This window comes from Theropithecus gelada, chromosome 2, assembly GCF_003255815.1.
Source record: "Theropithecus gelada isolate Dixy chromosome 2, Tgel_1.0, whole genome shotgun sequence".
Taxonomy (NCBI): domain Eukaryota; kingdom Metazoa; phylum Chordata; class Mammalia; order Primates; family Cercopithecidae; genus Theropithecus; species Theropithecus gelada.
Genome location: NC_037669.1, coordinates 91,230,591 through 91,255,091, shown reverse-complemented (window position 1 = coordinate 91,255,091; position 24,501 = coordinate 91,230,591). Strand labels below are relative to the sequence as shown.

The 24,501-nt window shown below is 43.8% G+C and overlaps 1 protein-coding gene across 1 annotated transcript in view; it reads left to right on the top strand.

Moving 5' to 3' along the window:
* The window catches only part of ARIH2 (ariadne RBR E3 ubiquitin protein ligase 2), a 69,010-nt gene that overhangs the window by 29,997 nt on the left and 14,512 nt on the right, over window positions 1-24,501 (top strand). The window contains exons 4-8 of the mRNA XM_025376424.1: window positions 13,710-13,777; window positions 17,037-17,100; window positions 19,597-19,747; window positions 21,105-21,226; window positions 23,487-23,596. Of these exons, the coding sequence (XP_025232209.1) occupies window positions 13,710-13,777; window positions 17,037-17,100; window positions 19,597-19,747; window positions 21,105-21,226; window positions 23,487-23,596 (515 nt within the window). The remainder of the gene's footprint in view (window positions 1-13,709; window positions 13,778-17,036; window positions 17,101-19,596; window positions 19,748-21,104; window positions 21,227-23,486; window positions 23,597-24,501) is intronic.

Sequence of the window (24,501 nt, the reverse complement as noted above, 5' to 3'; positions counted from 1 at the left end):
TCCTGAGTAGCTGGGACTACAGGCGCTCGCCACCATGCCTGGCTAATTTTTTGTGTTTTTGGTAGAGTTGGGGGTTTCACTGTGTTAGCCAGGATTGTCTCGATCTCCTGACTTTGTGATCTGCCTGCCTTGGCCTCCCAAAGTGCTGGGATTACAGGCGTGAGCCACCGCGCTCAGCCATGTTTAACATTTTAAGAAATAAACTGTTTTCCAAGGTGGCTCTACTGCTTTACATGCCTACTGGCATTATGTAAGGGTTGCAGTTATAATCATTCCAGTGAGTGTGAAGTGTAGTATCTTGTGGTTTTAATTTGCATTCCCTAATGATGAGTGTCATTAATCATTAATGTAATTAATGATCTTTCCTCGTGCCTATTTGCTATTCATACATTTATTTTTCGTGGTGAAATGTCTGTTCAAATACTTTGTTTTTAAAAATAGCATTTTGTGCCTTATTGAGTTCTAAGAGAGAATTCTTTATATAGTTTGAATAATTTTTTCAGATGTATGATTTGCAGATACTTTCTCCCATCCTATTACCTGTCTCTTCCATTTTCTTTTTTTCTCTTTTTTTACTCCATCTAGTTCTGCTTCCTACTTTTCCATTTTCTAAATGGTGTCTTTTGAAGAGTAAAAGCTTAATTTTGATGAAGTCAAGTTTATCTTTATTTTCTTTTTTTTTTTTAATTTTTCTTTTAAGGATTGTGCTTTTAGTGTCATATCTAGAAATCTTTGCCTAAACTAAGGTCACAATTTTCTTCTGTGTTTTCTTCTAACAATTTTATAGTTTTAGGTTTTACATTTAGATATGTGAACTCTTTTGAGTTAATTTTTGTGTGGTATGAAGTAATGGTCTATGTTCTGTGTTTTGTTTTGTATAAACAATTATTCAATTGTTCCAGAACCATTTGTTGAAAATACTTTTTTTCTCCATTGAATTACAATGGCACCTTTGTTGAAATTTTACCATACGTGTATGAGTTTCCTTTCAGACTCTGTTTTGTTCTGTTGATCTATATGTCTGTCCCATTTTTTTCTTTTTTTCATCTTTTTTTACTCCATCTAGTTCTACTTCCTACTTTTCCATTTTCTAAATGATGTCTGTTGAAGAATAAAAGCTTAATTTTGATGAAGTCCAGTATCTCCACGGTCTTGATTACTGTACGTAACTTTATAGTAAGTCTTGAATTTACTATAGTAAGTCTTTCAACTTTGCTCTTTTCTTTCAAGATTGCTTTGGATATTCTGGATCCTTTACATTTCTACAGATTTTACAATCAACTATTTAATTTTGTTTAAAAGTTTGTGATTTTGATTGGGATTTTCATTTTGATTGGTTTTGATTGCTGTGTTCAAAATCTGTAGCTGTGCTGCCCGGTATGGTAGCTATGTGTGGCCATTGCTGATTTGAAATACAGTCAGTTTGAATTGAGACGTGCCATAAGTCTAAAATACACACTGGACTTAGAATGAAACAAAGGATAAAAATAGATTATCATGCTTTTTTATGTGTTACCTGTTGAAATAATACAATTTCGGATATATTAGGTTAAATAAAATAAATTATTGAAATTCGCCCATTTAATTTTTTAATTTTCTGCTATATAGAAATACTTTTTTGGCTCTTTCTTTGAATTCTAACATTTGGTTGTTGTATATATTGACTTTGTATTTTCTTTCTCTTTTTTTTTTTTTTTTTTAATTTTTATTTTGTGACAGTGTCTTCCTCTGTCACCCAGGCTGGAGTACAGTAGAGCTATCATGGTTCACTGCAACCTCAACCTCCCGGGTTCAAGTGATCCTTCTACCTGAACCTCCCAGGTGGATGGAACAACAGATGCATGTCACCATGCCCAGCTGATTTTTTGTACTTTTTGTAGAGACAGGGTTTTGCCATGTTGCCTTGGCTGGTCTTGAACTCCTGGGCTCAAGCAATTTGCCTGCCTTAGTCTCTCAAAGTGCTGGGATTACAAGCGTGAGGCAGTGTACCAGGCCAACTTTGTATTTTTTTACCTTAGTAAATTAATAAATTCATTTATTAGTGCTTTTTTGTTTGTTTGTTTGTTTCCCAGAGTTTCGCTCTTGTTGTCCAGGCTGCAGTACAATGGCAAATTTTTAAATTAAGGATTTTTGTGTCTATGTCTGTGAAATATTGGGATTTTTTTTCTTGGTTATGTTTTATCATGGTTATGCTAACCTCATAAAATGAGTTTGGGAGAAATGTCCCTGTCTTCTGTAGTTTCTAAAAGTATTTTTGTAAAATTAGTGTTGATAGAATTCACCAGTAAAATCCCTGGGCCTGGAATTTGGTGGGAAGGGTTTTGATCATGAATTCCATGTCTTTACTAGATAAACAGCTGCTCAGTTTTTCTTTTTCATTTTGTGTCGTTGTTGGTATTTTTCAAAGAACATGTTAATTTCATTTAAGATGTCAATTTTATTAGAATTAGGTTGTTCATAACATTTTCTTATTTCCCTTTTAATGTCTTACTGTAAAGAATTGTAGGGGGTGGTCCATCTTCTACCTCTGTTATGGGTAATTTGTTTTCTCTTTTTTCCTAGTTGTTCTGTTTTATCAACTTTGTTGATTTTTTTTTTTTTTTTTTTGAGACGGAGTCTCACTCTGTCGCCCAGGCTGGAGTGCAGTGGCTGGATCTCAGCTCACTGCATGTTCCGCCTCCCGGGTTTACGCCATTCTCCTGCCTCAGCCTCCCGAGTAGCTGGGACTACAGGCGCCTGCCACCTCGCCCAGCTAGTTTTTTGTATTTTTTTTTTTTTTTAGTAGAGACAGGGTTTCACCATGTTAGCCAGGATGGTCTCGACCTCCTGACCTCGTGATCCGCCCGTCTCGGCCTCCCAAAGTGCTGGGATTACAGGCTTGAGCTACCGCGCCCGGCCTGATATTTTTAAAGAATCCATTTTTAGACTTAATTTTTGCTGTTACTTGCTTTGGATTTTATTTCTTTCTCTTTTTAATTGTCACTGTTTTCTTCTTTTTACTTCATTTTAACGTAGTCATCTTTTTCTAGCTTCCCTTTTTTTTAGTTATAATACACAGCTGTGACTAAATGTTTCTAGCTTCTTAGGTTAGATCCTTATGTCTTTGATTTTTGGACCTATTTTAGCATATATGTTTACAGTTTTCAATTTTCATGTAGGCATATTAGCTGCATCTCACAAATTTCATTATGTGGTATTTTCATTATTCAGTTCAAAACATTTTCTAATTTCTCTTTTGATTCCTGCTTTGACACAGGGTTCTATAGAAGTATGTTCTTTAATTTCTAAATGTACGCTACAAAGAAGGGCGTTATTGGTAGCTGACAGTTACGAGAAACATATTGGGGTTCTGGAATCATTCAGTGAATTGCTGTGGGGAGGGATTAGGTGGTGATTCCTGAAGACTGTCTTCTACTAAGGCATATATATAAAGTTTGTCCTGTCAATACTGGAGAGCAGTGACGGGTTTTAAACAAGGTAGGAACTGATCCTGGCAGGAGTTAAGGGATCTGCAAGAATTGTGGTGTTATTACTGTTGCGTAAGGGTGTCAGGAAGCTCATCCTAAGGATGATGGAGTGGAAGGGATATACATTAAGATGCCTTTGCATGTGAGTGAGGCCCTTCTGATGGGAGTGTGGAGGAGAGGAAGAACTAGAGATTGGACAGTGGAGTGGTGATGATGGGAGAGGGTAAAGTGGTTAAGGAAGAGTGAGACATGGTGGAAAAGGCCAACAGTCCTACCTTGAGAGGAGTGGGAATGTGGTGCCCTCCACTGACAAGATGGGGATACAAGAGGAAGAGCACAGAGTACCTGAACAGGTGCTGCAAAAGACATCATAGAAATCATGAGGGGGTCATTAAGGCAGAGGGAAGTTAAGTGTCTGATTCTATCAGCAAGATAAGGTATGAGAAATGTTTCAGTTTGGCAACAAGGGAGTTTATATTGCCTGGTGTATGTGTATACAGAATATCTTAGTATTTCTACTGTCAGCAATTTTTGTTTTTGAAATGGAGTCTTGTTCTTGTCACCCAGGCTGGAGTGCAGTGGTGCAGTCTTGGCTCGCTGCAACCCCTGCTGCTTGAGTTCAACTGATTCTCATGCCGCAGCCTCCCAAGTAGCTGGGATTACAGGGGCCCACCACTATGCCCAGCTAATTTTTGTATTTTTAGTAGAGACAGGGTTTCACTATGTTGGCCAGGCTGATCTCGAACTCCTGACCTCAGGTGATCTGCCTGCCTTGGCCTCCCAAAGTGCTGGGATTACAGGTGTAAGCCACCGTGCCCAGCCGGCAATTCTGAATAGATTGAAATTCATCAATTGAAATCAACATCTTATCAAATTATGAGCCAAATTGAATTAAAATCAGAAATAATCTGAATTTTTTATTTCTGATTTTGGCAGTTAGACTCCATAAACTTTCAAAAGTATTATAATTATTAAACATGATTATTCATTTTCTTTTTTTTTTTTTTTTAAAGACGGAGTCTTGCTCTGTCGCCCAGGCTGGAGTGCAGTGACGCGATCTCGGCTCACTGCAAGCTTCGCCTCTCGGGTTCACGCCATTCTCCTGCCTCAGCCTTCCGAGTAGCTGGGACTGACTACAGGCACCTGCCACAATGCCCGGCTAATTTTTTGTATTTGTAGTAGAGATAGGGTTTCACCGTGTTAGCCAGGATGATCTCAAATCTCCTGATCTCGTGATCCCACCACCTCTGCCTCCCAAAGTGCTGGGATTACAGGCATGAGCCACCACGCCCAGTCATTATTCATTTTCTTGAAACACAGTCTTGCTGTGTCACCCCAGCTGGAGTGTCGTAGCGTGATCATGGCTCACTGCAGCCTCCACCTCCTCGGCTCAAGCTATCCTCCTACCTTAGCCTCCTAAGTAGCTAGGACTACAGACACATGCCACCATGCCCAGCTAATAAAAAAAAAAAAATGTTTTGGCTGGGTGTGGTGGCTCATGCCTGTAATCCCAGTATTTTGGGAGGCCGAGGCGGGTGGATCACCTGAGGTCACAGTTTGAGACCAGCCTGGCCAACATGTTGAAACGCCGTCTCTATTAAAATACAAAAATTAGCTGGGCGTGGTGGCAGGCGCCTGTAATCCCAGCTACTCAGGAGGCTGAGGCAGAGGTTGCAGTGAACCAAGATTGCGCCATTATGTTCCAGCCTGGGGACAAGAGCGACACTTCATCTAAAAAAAAAAAAAAAAAAAAAAGGCCGGGCGTGGTGGCTCACGCCTGTAGTCTGAGCATTTTGGGAGTCAGGAGATGGAGACCATCCTGACTGACACGGTGAAACCCTGTCTCCACTAAACAATACAAAAAATTAGCCAGGCATGGTGGCGGGCACCTATAGTTCCAGCTACTCAGGAGGCTGAGGCAGGAGAATGGTGTGAACCCTGGAGGCGGAGCTTGCAGTGAGCCGGGATCGTGCTACTGCACTCCCGTCAGAGCAACAGAGTGAGACTCCGTCTCAAAAAAAAAAAGATTTTTTGTAGATACAGGATCTCACTATTTGCCCAGGCTGGTCTCAAACTCCTGAATTCAAGCAATCCTCCCAACTTGACATTCCAGAGTGCTGAGATTACAGGCTTGAGCCACCACACCCAGCCCGTAACTATTCTTTACTCATGGTTTTGTGAATGTACAAAGTGACTGTCAAAGAAATTCTACCATCTTAGGGTTTGCTCTTTAAACAGGGATGAGATTTCCTCTGGGGAATAGTGGAAATGAATTGGAGAATGGGTTTGCTGGAAACAGTAGCCTAATGAATGGCACCCTCTTTGGCCTATTGAGGGTGTCTATTAAATGGCATCCTTTTTTTGGCCCTTGAGATGGAGGGAACAATAGATACCTTTTTTATCTCTCTAATCAGAGACTCAGATTACTCAGTAATTATCTTGAGACTCCTTTTGGACAAGAAACTTTCTAGTTCTTAATTTCTAGTTTTTTCCTCAGTTAATGTTTCTAGAAATAGAAAAAGCATTCATAGTGCCGGGCTTGGTGGCTCATGCCCATAATCCCAGCACTTTGGGAGGCCGAGGCAGGGTGATCACTTGAGGTCAGGAGTTTGAGACCAGCCTGGCCAATGTGGTGAAATCCCATCTCTAGTAAAAATACCAAAAATACCTGGGCGTGATGGTGACTGCCTGTAATCCCAGCTACGTGGGAGGCTGAGGCAGGAGAATCACTTGAACCTGAGAAGCCGAGGTTGCAGTGAGCCAAGGTTGCGCCACTGCGCTCTAGCCTGGGTGACAGAATGAGACTCCATCTCAACAGAAAAGAAAAAGCATTCATAGATATATAAGACTTTTAATCCTCTGACTACCTGTTGATCTAATAGAACTGCAAGTTTATTCTGAACACTGCATTGGTCACATGTGTTCCTTCCAAGTCATTAGTCTTTTTTTTGGCTTACATTGGTTACTACCTGGATCCATTTTTCTTTTGGAAAAGATTTGGCCTTTTCTTTATAAGTTGTCTTGATAATACTTAGTCTTAACTACCAACAGGTTGTTAGCTCCTTGATTAAAACAGCCCAGCAAGAGCTCATCTTGGCCGGGCGCGGTGGCTCAAGCCTGTAATCCCAGCACTTTGGGAGGCCGAGGCGGGCGGATCACGAGGTCAGGAGATCGAGACCATCCTGGCTAACATGGTGAAACGCCGTCTCTACTAAAAATACAAAAAACTAGCCGGGCGTGGTGGCGGGCGCCTGTAGTCCCAGCTACTCGGAGGCTGAGGCAGGAGAATGGCCTGAACCTGGGAGGCGGAGCTTGCAGTGAGCCGAGATCGGGCCACTGCACTCCAGCCTGGGTGACACGGCGCGAGACTCCGTCTCAAAAAAAAAAAAAAAAAAAAAAAAGAGCTCATCTTGATTCTACTGAAAGGTTTTCTCTCCACAAGTGAACAAATTATAAAGGGTAACAAGGGGACGGGGTGAAGGACTCAGTTGTGAAAGTGTTGACTGTGATAGATTCTAAATGTATCGTTGAGCTCTTCCGAGCATTAAAGACTGATGGTTTTAGGCCGGGCGCGGTGGCTCAAGCCTGTAATCCCAGCACCTTGGGAGGCCGAGACAGGCGGATCACAAGGTCAGGAGATCGAGACCATCCTGGCTAACCCGGTGAAACCCCGTCTCTACTAAAAAATACAAAAAAAAAAAAAAAAAAAATAGCCGGGCGAGGTGGCGGGCGCCTGTAGTCCCAGCTACTCGGGAGGCTGAGGCAGGAGAATGGCATAAACCCGGGAAGCAGAGCTTGCCGTGAGCTGAGATCCGGCCACTGCACTCCAGCCTGGGCGACAGAGCGAGACTCCGTCTCAAAAAAAAAAAAAAAAGAGGATGGTGTGAATATTAATTCGTTCCTTAGAAAGCTCAGCTGTTGTCACTCAGATTTTTACCTTTAATCTGGCTTAATATTGTTTAGAAGATTTGTCTTGGCCCTTCTGCCAGGAGGCCAAGATGGCTCAAGGTGGCCACTGGTTCCTCTGGAAAACTGCTGGTGGGTTGAGATGGGGTTTCAGTCAGTTCTCTCTTGTGACCCAAATCAGGCAGAAGGTGGCCTCCTTGCTGAGACTACCTTTTTAGAATATATTTTTCTAGAGTATCATTTTCTCATTGTTTTTCTCCATCTCTGTGCTGCTTTTGCCCAGAGGGCTCTGGGGAATCTGGCTTTCCTATAGATCCTTCCTGGTGTCCATTACTGGATGAGGTGCAGTGACACTACATTTTCCCTTTAATTAGTGGTCTCAGAATTTCATCAGATTCGTAGTAGATTTTTGAGGGAGAGAGTCTCCAATCTTCTATATACTATCAACCTAATACAGGTAATTATCTTCTTTACTTTTTTTTTTTTTTTCTTTTTTTTGAGACAGAGTCTCACTCTTTCTCCCAGACTGGAGTGCATGGTACCATGTCGGCTCATTGCAACCTCCATCCATCTCCTGGGTTCAAGCGATTCTCCTGCCTCAACTTCCAAATAGCTAGGATTACAGGCGCCCACCAGAACACTCAGCTAATTTTTATATTTTTAGTAGAGACGGGGTTTCACCATGTTGGCCAGGGTGGTCTCGAACTCCTGACCTCAGGTGATCAGCCTGCCTCTGCCTCCCAAAGTGCTGGGATTACAGAAGGGAGCCACTACGCCTGGCCCTTTTTTTTTTTTTTTTTTTTAAAAAAGAGACGGGGTTTTGCTGTGTTGCCAGACTGGCTGTGGTGTCAAACTCCTGGGCTTAGCAATTCTCCCGCCTCAGCCTCCTGAGTAGCTGGGACCACAGGCATGAACCACTGTGCCTGGCAGTCACCTCCACCTTGATGTGGGGGGGGGGTCCCAGTAGTGTCTCTTACAGAAGGCTGCTGGGAGATGCATAGAGCTGACGTGTGTGTGTGTGTGTGTATTTATTTATTTTTTTGAGATGGAGTCTTGTTCTATCACCCAGGCTGGAGTGCAGTGGCACAATCTCAGCTCACTGCAACCTCCACCTCCCGGGCTCAAGCGATTCTCCTTCCTCAGCCTCCTGATTTCCCAAGTAGTTGGGATTACAGGTGCCTGCCACTATGCCCAGCTAATTTTTGTGTTTTTATTAGAGACAGGGTTTCACCATGTTGGCCACAACTTAGCTGGTCTCTAATTCTTGATGTCAAGTGATCTGCCCGCCTCGGCCTCCCAAAGTGCTGGGATTATAGGCACGAGCCACCGTGCCTAGCCTATCCTATATATATTGATGTACTCTTGGCTGTTGCCATTAAAAGAATAGATTTGGTGAAACCCCGTCTCTACTAAAAAAATACAAAAAACTAGCCGGGCGAGGTGGCGGGCGCCTGTAGTCCCAGCTACTCGGGAGGCTGAGGCAGGAGAATGGCGTGAACCCAGGAGGCGGAGCTTGCATTGAGCTGAGATCCGGCCACTGCACTCCAGCCTGGGCGACAGAGCGAGACTCCGTCTCAAAAAAAAAACAAACAAACAAACAAAAAGAATAGATTTACACCTCTCCACTGTCCATTTTATAAAGTGGTAGGCCTATCTCCCTTTCAATTATTTGTTCTCACCAGAACTCAGCTCTGCTGGGGTATTCTGAGTTGGTCATTAGCAGACTTATAGTCATCAGGAAATTCTTGGCTTTAGTAGAGGGTTATGTTGTTATCTGTAGGTGAGCTTTACCTAGTGTGTTAATTCTGAGGCTTCATTGTGGCTGTTAGTGCTGTTGAAATCAAGAGATCAGTGTTAAACTTTCTTGACCTTTCTAATGAAACAGCAAAATTTTATTTTAAATCCACAGGTTAAAGACATATCATTTAAATAATGAGCATTTGTTGAGTGGCTACTCAGTGTGCCATCTGTTTCTGGGCTTTGTGGATCTGTAAGTCAACCTGACCCCTGTTCTTAGCGTAAAGTGCCCAGCTGTAGTGAAAAAAAGGTGGCAGCTATTGGACATGGTCAGAATTCCTCTGAGTTTCCTAGGTGGCGTAGTATCTTTGCTAGGACTTGGTGGTCATGTATAATGAGACATGTAGAAGTCAGAACAGAAAGCATGGTGTAAGGCTGATTGGGCCCCTCTGGGTATGAGAAGAAAGAAAAGCTTCCAGCAAGGAGTTCATCTAAAGCAGTATCACTCCATGGTGTTTTTTTGTTTGTTTTTTGTTTTTTGTTTTTGAGACGGAGTCTTGCTCTGCTGTCGCCCAGGCTGGAGTACAGTGATGTGATCTCAGCTCATGCAACCTCCGCCTCCTGGGTTCAAGCGATTCTCCTGCCTCAACTTCCCAAGTAACTGGGACTACAGGCGCCCACTACCACACAGCTAATTTTTGTATTTTTAGTAGCGACGGGATGTCACCATATTAGCCAAGCTGGTCTTGATCTCCTGACCTTGTGATCCACCCGCCTCGGTCTTCCAAAGTGCTGGAATTACAGGTGTGAGCCACTGCACCTGGCCCCACTTCATGTTTTTTAAAACTATTTGAGGGGTAAACTGACCTAGATTGGAAACAGAGCAGGTCAAAACTCCTGTGCTGCAGGAGGATCACTCGAGACCAGGAGTTTGAGACCAGCCTGAGCAATATAATGAGCTCCTCTCTATAACAACAACAACAGATTAGCTGGGGGGGGGTGGTATGGGCTTGTAGTCTTAGCGTCTTGGGAGGCTGAGGTGAGAGTATTGCTCGAACCCAGGAGTTCTTGGTTACAGTGAGCGATGATCATGCCACTGCATTCCAACCTGTACAACAAAACAAGACCCTGTCTGTGAAAAACAGAACAAAAAACCCTTGTGCTCATCAGTAGTAGGATCGTTTCTGTGAACAGCCACCGTACTGTAGCCTGGACAACATAGCCTCATCTCTATTTAAAAAAATAGGCTGGGCACGGTGGCTCATGCCTGTAATCCCAGCACTTTGGGAGGCTGAGGCTGGTGGATCATGAGGTCAGGAGTTCAAGACCAGCCTGGCCAAGATGGTGAAACCCCGTCTCTACTAAAAATACAAAAATTTGGCTGGGTGCGGTGGCTCACGCCTGTAATCCCAGCACTTTGGGAGGCCGAGGCGGGCGGATCACGAGGTCAGGAGATCGAGACCACCGTGGCTAACACGGTGAAACCCCATCTCTACTGAAAAATACGAAAGAAAAATTAGCTGGGCGTGGTGGCGCCTGCAGTCCCAGCTACTTGGGAGGCTGAGGCAGGAGAATGGTGTGAACCTGGGAGGTGGAACTTGCAGTGAGCCGAGATTGCACCACTGCACTCCAGCCTGGGCAACAGAGAGAGACTCTTTCTCAAAAAAAAAAAAAAAAAATTGACGTGGTGGCGGGCGCCTGTAATCCCAGCTACTTGGGAGGCTGAGGCAGAGAATTGCTTGAATTCGGGAGGCGGAGGTTGTAGTAAGTCAAGATCGTACCACTGCACTCCAGCCAGGGCGACAGAGGGAGACTCTGTCTCAAAAAAAAAAAAAGGGCTGGGCTCAGTAGCTCACACCTGTAATCTCTGCACTTTGGGAGGCCGAGGCAGGCAGATTGCTCGCGCTTAGGAGTTGAGGAGTAAACTAGGCAACATGGAGAAACCATGTCTCTACAAAATTTTAAAAAATTAACTGGACGTGGTGGCTTGCACCTGTAGTCCCAGCTATTCAGGAGGCTGAGCTGGGAGTATCACTTGAGCCCAGGAAGTGGAGGTTGCAGTGAGCCGCGATCACGCCACTGCACTCTAGTCTGGGAAACATAGTGAGATCCTATCTCAAAAATAATAATAATAAAATAGGCCGGGCGTGCTGACTCACGCCTGTAATCCCAGCACTTTGGAAGGCCAAGGCGGGCAGATGACGAGGTCAGGAGATCAAGACCATCCTGGCTAACATGGGGAAACTCTGTGTCTACTAAAACTATGAAAAATTAGCCCGGCATGGAGGCAAGTACCTGTAGTCCCAGCTACTCGGGAGGCTGAGGCAGGAGAGTGGCGTGAACCTGGGAGGCGGAGCTTGCAGTGAGCTGAGATCGCACCACTGCACTCCAGCCCAGGCAAAAGAGTGAGACTCCATCTCAAAAAATAGATAATAATAATAATAATAATAATAATAATAATAATAATAAAATAAAAAATAAATTAAAAAGCTATTTGTATCCAAAGGCTGTATTTCAGCAGTTGTTAAAGTTTAAACAAGATGTCTTGTCTCTCTTCTCATTTTGTGATAGTGGTCTGTTGGGGACGAATAGCTTTGTTGAGGACACAGAAGAAATACCAGCCATAATTTGGGAAACCTAGGCCTAAAGTCTACATGGGCTTCTGCAAGAAAATACTGTGGCAGCATGCATGGGTCAGATGCCACTTACCTTGGAAGGAAAATAGGGACCCCCATCCTGAGCGAAGTAAGCTGTCTTGAGTCCTTGATTTTTCTCCAGATGTACCTGGACTATAGGACAGGAAGCACTCACTGATTGCATAGCCTTTGACACTCATTATATACTGGGATGTGCCCTTGTTTAGTAGGTGCTCACTTGTCTCCTTTCAGGAGTGACTTGAGTGCTAGAAGGAGGGATCATGTGGTGGTCACTGTGTGTCTTTCCTCTGCTGCAGTTCTTATCTGTGGACCAGACACATACTACCTTACGGATCCATGGTAGCTCTTGTTTAAGGACTCAGTCCAGTGAGCAGACAATGTTCTGTGTGTTTTCTTGTCACCCTAACTGTAAATATGCTCCTACTTTCTCCTTGCTTTAGTAGTACCCTCATGGTGTGTATTGCTTTCTCTGGGAAGCCTGATGATCTAAGGCTTCCAAACACATCCCAGTCTTCTGTGGTCTCACCCAAGTCTTGACACTTAGGGTGTTTTGTAACTAGCTTACGTCTCAATTACGACTATAACATGTAGATGCTTATATGCTTCTTTAACCTAACATTAAAATATGAGCTTCTAAGGTGGGTGAAGTGATATGCACCTGTAGTGCCCGAGAGGTTGAGGTGGAAGGATCACTTGAGCCCAGGAGTTCAAAGCTGTAGTGTGCACTGATCATGCCTGTGAATAGCCTTGTATTCCAGTCTAGACAACATAGCGCAGCTCATTATTTAAAAAAAAAAAAAAAATAGTGGCCGGGTGCAATGGGTCATACCTGTAATCACACCTGTAATATCCAGCACTTTGGGAGACCAAGGTAGGCGGATAACCTGAGGTCAGGAGTTCAAGACCAGCCTGGCCAACATGGTGAAACCCTGTCTCTACTAAAAATACAAAAATTAGCTGGGCGTGGTAGCGCATGCCTGTAATCCCAGCTACTCGGGAGGCTGAGGCAGGAGAATCACTTGAGCCTGGGAGACAGAGGTTGCAGTGAGCCGAGGTCAGCCAGTGCACTCCGGCCTGGGTGACAAAGACTGTCTCAAAAAAAAAAAAAAAAGAACATCTTTCTATGTCAATAAACTAAATCTTTTAAAATAACCACGTAGTAGTCTATTGCATAGATCTGTCATATATTATTTAACTCATTTTTGTTGGATATTTAGGTTATTTCTAATTTTTTACTATTGTAAATAATCCTGTGGTAAACATATCCTCTGTCATTTCCTCAGGGAGACTTTACAGAAATAGAATTGCTAGCTCAACCACCTTCTAAGGTTCTTTAGTAGCTATAACCATGTGCTTTAAATGTCTCTTAAGAACATATAGAGGCCAGAAAGGCTGCCCACAAATTTTGAAACTGTCCTTGCAACTAGGACTCATTGGCTGCTGGGAATTCAGTGATTTTAAACTGAGTTTTGGGTTTTTATGTTTTGTTGGTTGTTTTCTGGTGTTTCTGTAGGGTTTATGCAAACCCAGACCTGGGGATTTTCTACAAGTAACAGGCCTTAATAGAGATGTGCTTCTGGTGTACAACCTCCTACAGCAGCTTGAGGGAACATATATGACATGAAGGAAACCCCAGCTCTGTTGTTTATGTTATTAATAGATGCTAGGTTGTTATTGTAAAATGAGTGTCTTTAAGTTTCAAATGAAATTAATTTTCTTGAAAGGTTTATTAATGAAAACAAAGATCGAAAATAAAGAGATTCTTGAAATCACTAAGATTGTAAGAGTCTGAACTTAAAAGACAAAGCAGAGAACCAAGAGGAGGAATTTGGTAATCCAGTCTGGGCTTGGCATAGACATGAATGTATGCGGTTCTCAAAATGTGAAACACCTTAAAAGAAAATGCAATTATAATTCGATTTTTTTTCTTTCTTCTTTCTAGGTATCTCATTCAGTTGCTAAACTTATATTAGTTAATTTCCACTGGCAAGTTTCAGAGATATTGGACAGGTAAGGTATTTGGGGGAGGAGAGATAACATTGCCCATAGCTCTGCTCTCCATGGTGATTATTGTTTACATTTTGGACTATATTCCAATATGCATGGTATATTTTTAAAACATTGGATTCTGTTTTCCATCCTCTTCTCTTAATATGTTGTGAACTTTCCCTGTGTCTTCAGTATATTCTTCTACCCCAGTTTTATACTAGCACAGTATTCTATCGTAGATATTCCATGCTTTTTCCAAACCTCTTTTGTTGCACAGTGAAGTTAATTCAGATTTTCTTTCCCATTGTTAATTTTTAATCAGTGCGTTTCTAGGTAACACATGCCAACATCTTTTACTTCTTTTGGATATGTCAACTTGAGGATTGTATCATAGTACAAGTCATATTTCCTTTAGAAAATGTAGGCTGCTGGCCATACGTGGTGGCTTACGCTTGTAATCTCAGCACTTTGGGAGGCTGAGGCAGGCGGATCACCTGAGGTCAGGAGTCGAAATCAGCCTGGCCACCATGGTGAAACCCTGTCTCTACTAAAAATATGAAAATTAACCTAGCGTGGTGGTGCACTCCTGTAGTCCCAGCTACTCAGAAGGCTGAGGCAAAAGAATCGCTTAAACCCTGGAGGCGGAGGTTGCAGTGAGCCAAGATTGCGCCACTACACTCCAGCCTGGTGGCAGAGTGAGACTCCGTCTCAAAAAAAAAAAAAAAAAAAGAAAAAAATACAGGCTGCTTTACCACCCACCACCTCTACCAGCAGCGTATTTGAGTATTTCTTTCCACCTCCTCCAGAACTAGAGATCTTAAGATACAGACCTTAGAGTCTCAAGATGTCTTATAAGTTGTCAGGAAAAGGGACACCTCCTCCTCTGCATCCTCTGTAGGAATCTTTTATGCTCACCCTTGGAGGCATGTGCCCTTGTCTCGCACAGTGTTTCTCATCCTCAGCATTATTGACATTTTAGGCTAGATAACTCTTTGTTGTGGGGGCCTGATCTGTGAATTGTAGGATGTCTAGCAGCGTCCCTGGGCTCTATTCTGCCACACCTCTAAGTCCTTGGCAATCAGAATGTCTCCAAACATTGTCAAATAACTCGTGGGGAGCAAAATTCCCTCTGGTGAGAAGTACTTGTTACCATTCCTACTCTTTCACACTGCAGTAAATTTTCCTTTCTCATATGGTATGATTTTTTTTTATTTTTATTTTTTTGAGACAAAGTCTCACTCTGTCACCCAGGCTGGAGTGCAGTGGCACGACATTGCCTTACTGCAACCTCCGCCTCCAGGGTTCAAGCAACTCTCCCGCCACAACCTACAAAGTAGCTGGGATTACCAGCACTTGCCACCACGCCTGGCTAATTCTTGTATTTTTAGTAGAATTTACAGAGGAAGGTCATGCTTTTCCTTCTCCAGGCTGAACACAACTGGGAAGGACATACCAGCTGGAACAGCTCAGCACAATCAGGAAAGAGCAAATGTGTTCCTGATTCACTAACTGCTCTCATCCTGTGTACTTGAGTTGGAATATATTTAGATGAAATTGCAGATGAACTTCTGCTGCCTTATTATTATACTACTGCCCAAAACTCGGGAACCACATAGGTTCTGGCAATAGGATATCTCTCACTGCCTAAACTCTCAGCATAACTCAGGAGTGGAGGTTTGGATGGCAAAAGAGACTTAAAAGACTAGTGTGGGAATTAGGAATAAAATGGGCCCCTCAATAAGGATAGTTGAGGGAAGCATTCTGACTAGGTAGAAATCACATAGATGAGACATAAGTCTTTTCTGCTCCAATTCCTAATATCTTGGAAATTTGTTGACCTAGGCTTTGTGTGGCACTTTATTGCCACTTGATAATTCTGTTTAAATGGAAAATTATTGTAGGTGACTCCTACTGTCACATAATTTTTCTGGAGTTAAATATAGAAAAGGAATTATTGGCTATAGCATACGTTTATTTTTGCCTTTGCTAAATAATTCCAGGTTGTTTTCCAGAGTGATTTACCACTTTACATGCTCAGCAGTAGTATATAGGTGTTCCTGATACTGTAAGACTTAAAGTTTTGCAATTTGGTGGCTGTAAATGGCATCTAATTGTTTCAATGTCCTGTATTATTAAGGAGGTTGAGAATCTTTTCATATATAATGGCCATTTTTGCTGCCTCCTCCTTTGAAATGCCTGTTAAGTCTTCTCCCCATTTTTTATTGAATTATGTTGTTCTTCTAAATGGATCCTTCCCCCTTCTCCCATGTCCAGTTCCTAGAACCAAATGGATTTTTAGGAGTTTTTGTTTACTCTGAATACTGATCCTTCACCAGTTATATATATATATATATATATGAGTTTTTGTTTTTCCTGAATAGTAATCCTTTGCCAGTTATACGTGTGTGTGTGTGTGTGTATGTTTGTTTTGTTTTGTTTTGTTTTGGAGACAGAGCAAGACTCTTGCTCTGTCTCCCGGGCTGGTGCAGTCTCTGCTCACTGCACTGCAACCTCCACCTCCCAGGTTCTAGCGATCCTCCTGCTTCAGTCTCCCAAGTAGCTGGGATTACAGGCATGAGCCAACACACCCGGATGGGGTTTCACCGTGTTGGCCAGGTTGGTCTCAAACTCCTGACCTCAAGTGATCTATCCACCTCGGCCTCCCAAAGTGCTAAGATTACAGGCGTGAGCCACTGCGCCCAGCCATATATATAGAATTTTTTTTTTTTTCTTTTTGAGATAGTCTCGCTCTGTCTTGCAGGCTGGAGTGCAATGGCACAATCTCGACTTATTGCAACCTCTGCCTCCCAAGTAGCTGGGGCTACAGGCATGTGTCACCATGCCCAGCTAATTTTTGTATTTTTAATAGAAACGGGGTTTCATCATATTGGCCAGGCTGGTCTCAAACTCCTGACCTCAAGTGATCTGCCCCCCTCAGCCTCCCAAAATGCTGGGATTACAGGCATGAGCCTGGCCTAGAAGTTTATATATTGAATTATCTTCCAGCTTATGGCTTGGCTTTTGACTTTGGTGTCTTCTGATGAATTGAGGTTCTTAAATGTAGCATAATTTATCAGGCTTTATATTTTTTATTATTCCTTTATATTTTGCATTTTCTGTCTTGAGGAAAAAAGTCTTTGTACTGAGATAAAAGGAGGCTTGGTTCTATGAGAAAGTAGAGACAAAGATGCTCTAAACATCTTTGTCTGTCCTGTTATTGTTCAGGGGTAAAAATGTCTTTAGCTTCTGATTCCCTTCATTTCTGCTTTTTGTTTTGTAGATTCAAGTCCAATTCTGCTCAACTGCTTGTTGAGGCTCGAGTTCAGCCTAATCCATCAAAACATGTGAGTGTCTATTACTTGAATGAGGCTTCTCATGATTGCACATGGTTCTTGCTTTGGCTTGCAGTGTCGTTAAGAGCTATCTTTGCTTGGGCAGGCGCGGTGGCCCACGTCTGTAATCCCAGCACTTTGGGAGGCCAAGGCGGGCGGATCACGAGGTCAGGAGATCAAGACCATCCTGGTTAACACGGTGAAATCCCGTCTCTACTAAAAATACAAAAAAAAAATTAGCCGGGCGTGGTGGCGGGTGCCTATAGTCCCAGCTACTCGGGAGGCTGAGGCAGGAGAATGGCGTGAACCTGGGAGGTGGAGCTTGCAGTGAGCCAAGATCATACCACTGCACTCCAGCCTGGGCGACAAAGCAAGACTCTGTCTCAAAAAAAAAAAAAAAGCTATCTTTGCTTTGTTTATAGTTCAACATGCCCACAGTATTTGTTCTAGTATTGACTTAAATCTTCTGTTACAGTTTGAAAAGTTTCCTTACAGTTAGGGACTAAATCATTGCCTGTCCTTTGGCCCTCTCCAGCCCCACCTTCCTCTCTGCACTTTCAGCCTGCACTCCATTCTTTGTGGGTGCCTTGGTGTTTCTGAGATTACCGCACATGTCTTCTATTCTGTTTGTGCCTTCCCTTCCTAGAACGTCCAGACTCTGTTTCCACCTTCGCTTAGAGAGAGGGAATTCACCTTTAAAGACCCCAGTCCGGCCAGGCACAGTGGCTCAGGCCCATAATCCCAGCACTTTGGGAGGTCGAGGTGGGCGGATCACTTGAGGTCAGGAGTTCAAGACCAGCCTGGCAAACATGGTGAAAACCCATCTCTACTAAAAATACAAAAATTAACCAGGCATGGCGTCTCATACCTGTAATCCTAGCTACTTGGGAGGCTGAGGCAAGAGAATCGCTTGAACGATTGAAGGCAGGGAGGTGGAGGTTGCACCACTTGGTGCAAGCCAAGATTGCACCACTGCACTCCAGCCTGGGTGACAGAGACTCTATCAAAAGGAAAAAAAAGGAATCTAAGAATCTAAGCCACCTCTTTGACAAAGCCTTTCTCCTGGATCATTCCTCTGGAAACTCACCTAATTATATCTATAAACTTTTACACGTGTGTTATAGTGATTAACTCATATTGTTTTACCACCCCTACCATAGAAGCTGTATTTTAATAATGCATAGCAATTTCCTGTGTATCTAGGAGCTAAACGAACATTTGTCAAATATTTTTTGTTTTTTTTTTTTTTTTTTTTTAGAGGGGGTCTCGCTCTGTCGCCCCGGCTGGAGTGCAGTGGCCGGATCTCAGCTCACTGCAAGCTCCGCCTCCCGGGTTCACGCCATTCTCCGGCCTCAGCCTCCCGAGTAGCTGGGACTACAGACGCCCGCCACCTCGCCCGGCTAGTTTTTTGTATTTCTTAATAGAGACGGGGTTTCACCATGTTAGCCAGGATGGTCTCGATCTCCTGACCTCGTGATCCGCCCGTCTCGGCCTCCCAAAGTGCTGGGATTACAGGCTTGAGCCACCGCGCCCGGCCTGTCAAATATTTTTTGAATGAGGGCCATGCTAAAAGAGATCTTGGAAGGCAGAATTGGGGCTCAGATCACCACATAATTTCTGCAGCCTCTTAAGACAAAGGTTTCCAGAAGCAAAATGGATAAACATGAGAATCCAGTTCTTTTCCTCAACTTGTTTTTTTATATTTCCAGTAAACTAAAAAGAAGCTAATGTTCTTATAAGTGGACTTTTCCATTGGTTCGTGGTTTTAGCCAAGGTCCCCAGATTGTCTTTCTCTGCCAGTTTGTGTAGCGTAATGTGGATTCAGGAGTACATGCTATACTGTTATTTGCACACATTCTAGAAGAGTTTCTTCCCTAGTAGGTGTCTCCACATCCCCCTGCCACCTCCCCATATTAATTACATGTGACATCTGGTGTATTAAGGATGAGTTGTAACTTAGTAAAGGCTGTAGTATTTTGTGGTTTGGGCACATCGATATAGTGAAACCACTGTCCTTGACAAGTAAAATTACAATGTTGGCCGTTGGACGATTTATAGACTTATCCTCTAATAACCTTTGTGACTGGGTTTCTAGAAGTTGTGAGGGGCAACTCTGCTGTGCTTAACAGGGGTAGTTTACAAAAGAAACCTGATAGCTTCTAAAAGAAGTTGGACTAAGTGACCTCTTAAGGACCTTGGCAATTCTGAAACCCTGAGTTTTTCAGTCCGCCATTATAAACCACCGTAAGTTCTCATTTCAGCCTTCTTTCTGCCTCTGAAGCCTGGTGATTCTGTAAGCCCAGCCCAGCTGCTACATCCTTCAGGAAGCCTTCCTGTTGTATACTTTTAGCTTAGTACCCTTGGGACTCAGAGTCCACACATTGCAGTTGAATGCTGATACTTGTTGCAGGGTAAGGATCACTTCCCATGCACCCGGCTGCATGAGGTACCCTTATGGCCTCCTGGACCTGACTCCTCTTTGGCTCACGTGGCTCTATTTCTCTCCAGGTTCCCACATCCCATCCCCCTCACCACTGTGCAGTGTGTATGCAGTTTGTGCGAAAGGAAAACCTACTCTCTTTGGCCTGTCAGCACCAGTTTTGCCGCAGCTGCTGGGAGCAGCACTGCTCAGTTCTCATCAAGGACGGCGTGGGCGTGGGTGAGTCTGCCACAGAACTTATAAAAAGCTGGCATTAAGTGTTTATCTTTGACTCTGCTTTTTCATGTACTCAAGTAAACTGAGTATTTTCTTCTGAGCCTGATTGAGATTTTTATCATCAGAACTAATGATTTTCAAATACATCAATACAAACAGTGACAAAGGTTTCCCCAGTCCTCAGCAAGCAAAATGAGAAAACTAAATACACTGTTGTAAATGTTAACATGAGTGCAGAGCAACCTTCTCTCACCTTTTGGGAGAACCGTCCTTTAAAATGCCTACCTTAATTCCACAAGTGGCAACCATAACTCAGAAATGCCCACAGGAGTTTGCTGCTATTTAGGTAACATAGCACAAATCAAATTTGATGATACTGAAACAAATTAGTATCACATTAATTGATATCTGCAGAGTCCCACAATTGGTGATAATCACCTGTAAATAATGTTAAACATCACAAAACTCAGTTGTTAGTCAAGAACTGTAAATAAGGATTTTTAAAATGGTTTTGTTATTTAATGGTGCCATTAGTGATATCATTTGGGATAATGTTTTAGTTTCATTGCCGTGAAAATATGCTAATTTCTCTTTGAATAAATTCTGTTGCTTGAAGGGTTTCTTTTATGCAACTTGGATTTGTTGAGTGAATTGGGTGGGCAAATTGTGTCATTGTGTCTTCTGCAGTATGGTTGTCCATGATGGTTTGTTTGTTTGTTTGTTTTTTTGAGACGGAGTCTGGCTCTGTCGCCCAGGCTGGAGTGCAGTGGCCAGATCTCAGCTCACTGCAAGCTCCGCCTCCCGGGTTTACGCCATTCTCCTGCCTCAGCCTCCCAAGTAGCTGGGACTACAGGTGCCCGCCACCTCGCCCGGCTAGTTTTTTGTATTTTTTAGTAGAGACGGGGTTTCACCATGTTAGCCAGGATGGTCTCGATCTCCTGACCTCGTGATCCTCCCGTCTCGGCCTCCCAGAGTGCTGGGATTATAGGCTTGAGCCACTGCGCCCGTCCTGTTTGGTTTTTTTGTTTTGTTTTTGTTTTTGTTTTTGTTTTTGAGACAGAGTTTCGCTCTTGTTGCCCAGGCTGGAGTGCAATCGCGCGATCTCGGCTCACCACAACCTCCGCCTCCTGGGTTCAAGCGATTCTCCTGCCTCAGCCTCCCGAGTAACTGGGATTACAGGCATGTGCCACCATGCCCGGCTAATTTTGTATTTTTAGTGGAGACGGGGTTTCACCATGTTGGTCAGACTGGTCTTGAACTCCCGACCTCAGGTGATCTGCCTGCCTTGGCCTCCCAAAGTGCTGGGATTACAGGCATGAGCCATTGCACCTGGCCCCATCAGGTTGTTTTTGTTCAACAGGAGTCTCTTGTATGGCTCAGGACTGTCCACTCCGTACACCAGAGGACTTCGTGTTTCCATTGCTTCCCAATGAAGAATTGAGAGAGAAATACAGGCGCTACCTCTTCAGGGACTATGTGGAGGTATGGCCAGCCTTTGTTCTGCCTTCTGTCTTCCTGGGCCTACCTTCCATCAAAGGGTCATTACTTACTTTATAGACTAGGGTGACATTAAGTGATAGTGTTCGAAGAAAGAGCTCCATAGGTTTAAAAAAGTTTGAAAACCACTAGAGTGATAGTGAAGAGTACAGGCCCTAGAGTCAGACACACCATTGTGTGAAACCTGGATACTTCCTTGCTTTGTGACCACTCTTTTTTTTCTCTTGTGAGACAGTGCCTTGCTATGTTGCCTGGCTGGAGTGCAGTGGCGCGATCTTGGCTCACTGCAACCTTCACCTCCCAGGTTTAAGCGATTCTCCTGCCTCAGTCTCCTGAGTAGCTGGGACTACAGGCATGCGCCACCGCTGCCAGCTAATTTTTGTATTTTTAGTAGAGATGGGGTTTCACCATGTTGGCCAAGATGATCTCAATCTCTTGACCTCATGATCTGCCTGCCTCAGCCTCCCAAAGTGCTGGGATTACAGGCGTGAGCCACTGTACCCAGCCTCTCTTTTTTTTTTTTTTTTTTAATTCTGAGTCTTGATTTTCTCTTCCATAGACACACATCCCCACCTTGTACACAGTGGCTTAAAGAAGCTATTGTGTGTTCAGTGGATGAATATAAATTAGGCATATTTAGGAGCTGCTGTTATATTCGGTTCCCTGTGTGGTTGAGCAGAGAGAAGGGGTATTACTTTTTGAGTAATTGGAAAACTTGTCCAGGATTCCAGCATGGTCATTTTTGTAGTCCTTTCCCTCTATTAGGCCATTTGCTAGGCCTGCTGATTCCATGCAATATAATTTTCTTTTCTTTTTCTTTTTTTTTTTGGGGGGGAGACAGGGTTTTACTCTGTCACCCAGGCTGGAGTGCAGAGGCACAAACATGGCTCACTGCAGCATCTGACCTCCCAGACTCAAGCAGTCCTCCTAAGCCTCCCGAGCAGGTGGGACTACTGGCATGCACCACCAAACTCAGCTAATTTTTGTATTTTTTGTAAAGATGGGTGTTTCACCATGTTGCCCAGGCTAGTCTCGAACTCCTGAGCTCAAGCCATCCACCCAATGCAGCATAACTTTCGTATTTGTCTTTTTTGCCTAAGCTTTCCAGATTAATTTATGGTCTGGTTCTTGTCATGCACATGCCACAGGATAAATAGAAGGCCTTGTTCTTTATGCTGTTTGCTGCCTTTGAGGGTCATTGAGCTCCTCAGAGATACTTTTTTTTTTCTTTTTTTTTGAGATGGAGTCTCACTCTGTCGCCCAGGCTGGAGTACAGTGGCGGCACGATCTCAGCTCACTGCAGCCTGTCTCCCAGGTTCAAGTGCTTCTCCAGCCTCAGCCTCCTGAGTAGCTGAGATTACAAGCTTGCACCACCATACCCAACTAATTTTTTTTTTTTTTTTTTTTTTTTTGAGACGGAGTCTCGCTCTGTCGCCCAGGCTGGAGTGCAGTGGCCGGATCTTAGCTCACTGCAAGCTCCGCCTCCTGGGTTTACGCCATTCTCCTGCTTCAGCCTCCGGAGTAGCTGGGACTACAGGCGCCCGCCACCTCGCCCGGCTAGTTTTTTTTGTATTTTTTAGTAGAGACGGGGTTTCACCGTGCTAGCCAGGATGGTCTCGATCTCCTGACCTTGTGATCCGCCCGTCTCAGCCTCCCAAAGTGTTGGGATTACAGGCTTGAGCCACCGCGCCCGGCCCCAACTAATTTTTGTGTTTTTTAGTAGAGACGGGGTTTCACCATGTTGGCCTAGTCTCAAAGTCCTGACCTCAGGTGATCCGCCTGCCTCGGCCTCCCAAAGTGCTGGGATTACAAGGCATGAGCCACTGTGTCCGGCTTTATTTGTTATTTTTTAATTTTTTTGGAGACAGAGTTTTGCTGTCATCCAGGCTGGAATGCATTGGTGCAATCAGCTCACTGCTGCCTCAAATTTCAGGCCTCAAGCAGTCTTCCCACCTCAGCCTCCTTAGTAGCTAGGACTACAGGCAGGAGCCACCATGCCTGGTGCAATTCTATATAACCTTAGATCATTCCAGTGAGTTGCTACCTGGTTTAAGCTAGACGTCCTAAGTTCCTCTTTAATATCTGGCTTATGTTTGGTTTTCACAACATCCTTTCTGAATTTATATAACCCCTTGATATAAGTCATCAGCTGGGAGAACAGAAAGTGTTTGAATATTCAGGGGGTTCTGATTTTTAGACAGCAACTAAGAGATGTCCTCATTGTTTCCTCTTGGTGTGTTCACAGAGTCATTACCAGCTCCAGCTGTGCCCTGGTGCAGACTGCCCCATGGTTATTCGGGTACAAGAGCCTAGAGCTCGCCGAGTACAGTGCAATCGGTGCAACGAGGTCTTCTGGTAAGAGTGAGTGTGAGTGCTGAGCAGCCCTGGGCTCATGCCCCATCCTCCAAAGCACCACTGCTGTTGCTCCATGTGAGGGCGGCACTGGAAGAGGCAGGGTCTCTGAGCCAACAGAGCAACTGTGCTCCAAGTGGGTAGGTTTATGCCCAGCATCTCATATTCCACTAGGTCTTCAATACATGCTCAGTCTGGAGGCAAGGAGTTGACACAGGTTCTTGGAGAATGTGTTGTGGCTTATGCTACTAAGTCTCATGGCCCAGAGATTGTGTGGGATGTATCTATCTTTATAGCTAATCACATATTACTGTGTTTGAAAGGGATAATCTTCAGCATTTTAATCTTTCTCTGTCTTGGCCTTTCTTGGCTAATTTTTGTAAAACTAAGTCATAAATATATTCTACATCTACTGAAGGTTCACTTCATTCAGTAGATACCATGGGAATAACTAAAGTTTACCGAAGGCTTACCAGATGACAGACACTATCCTGATCACTTACCTTGCATTATCACAACTGTATATAACCCTTACATTCTCTCATTTTTTGTTGTTTTCTTGAGACGGAGTCTTGCTTTGTAGCCCAGGGTGGAGTGCAGTGGTGCATACTTTGCTCACCACAACCTCCACTTCCCAGGGTCAAGCAATTCTCCTACCTCAGCCTCCTGAGTAGCTGAGATTACAGGCACATGCCATCATGCCTGGCTGATTTTTGTATTTTTAGTAGAGACAGGGTTTCATTATGTTGGCCAGGCTGGTCTCAAACTCCTGACCTCGTGTTCTGCCCACCTTGGCCTCCCAAAGTACTGGGATTACAGGATTGAGCCACTGCGCCTGGCTATGACCCTTATATTCTATGAAGATATCAAGGTACAAGGTAAACCTAGTAAATAGTAGAACCATAATT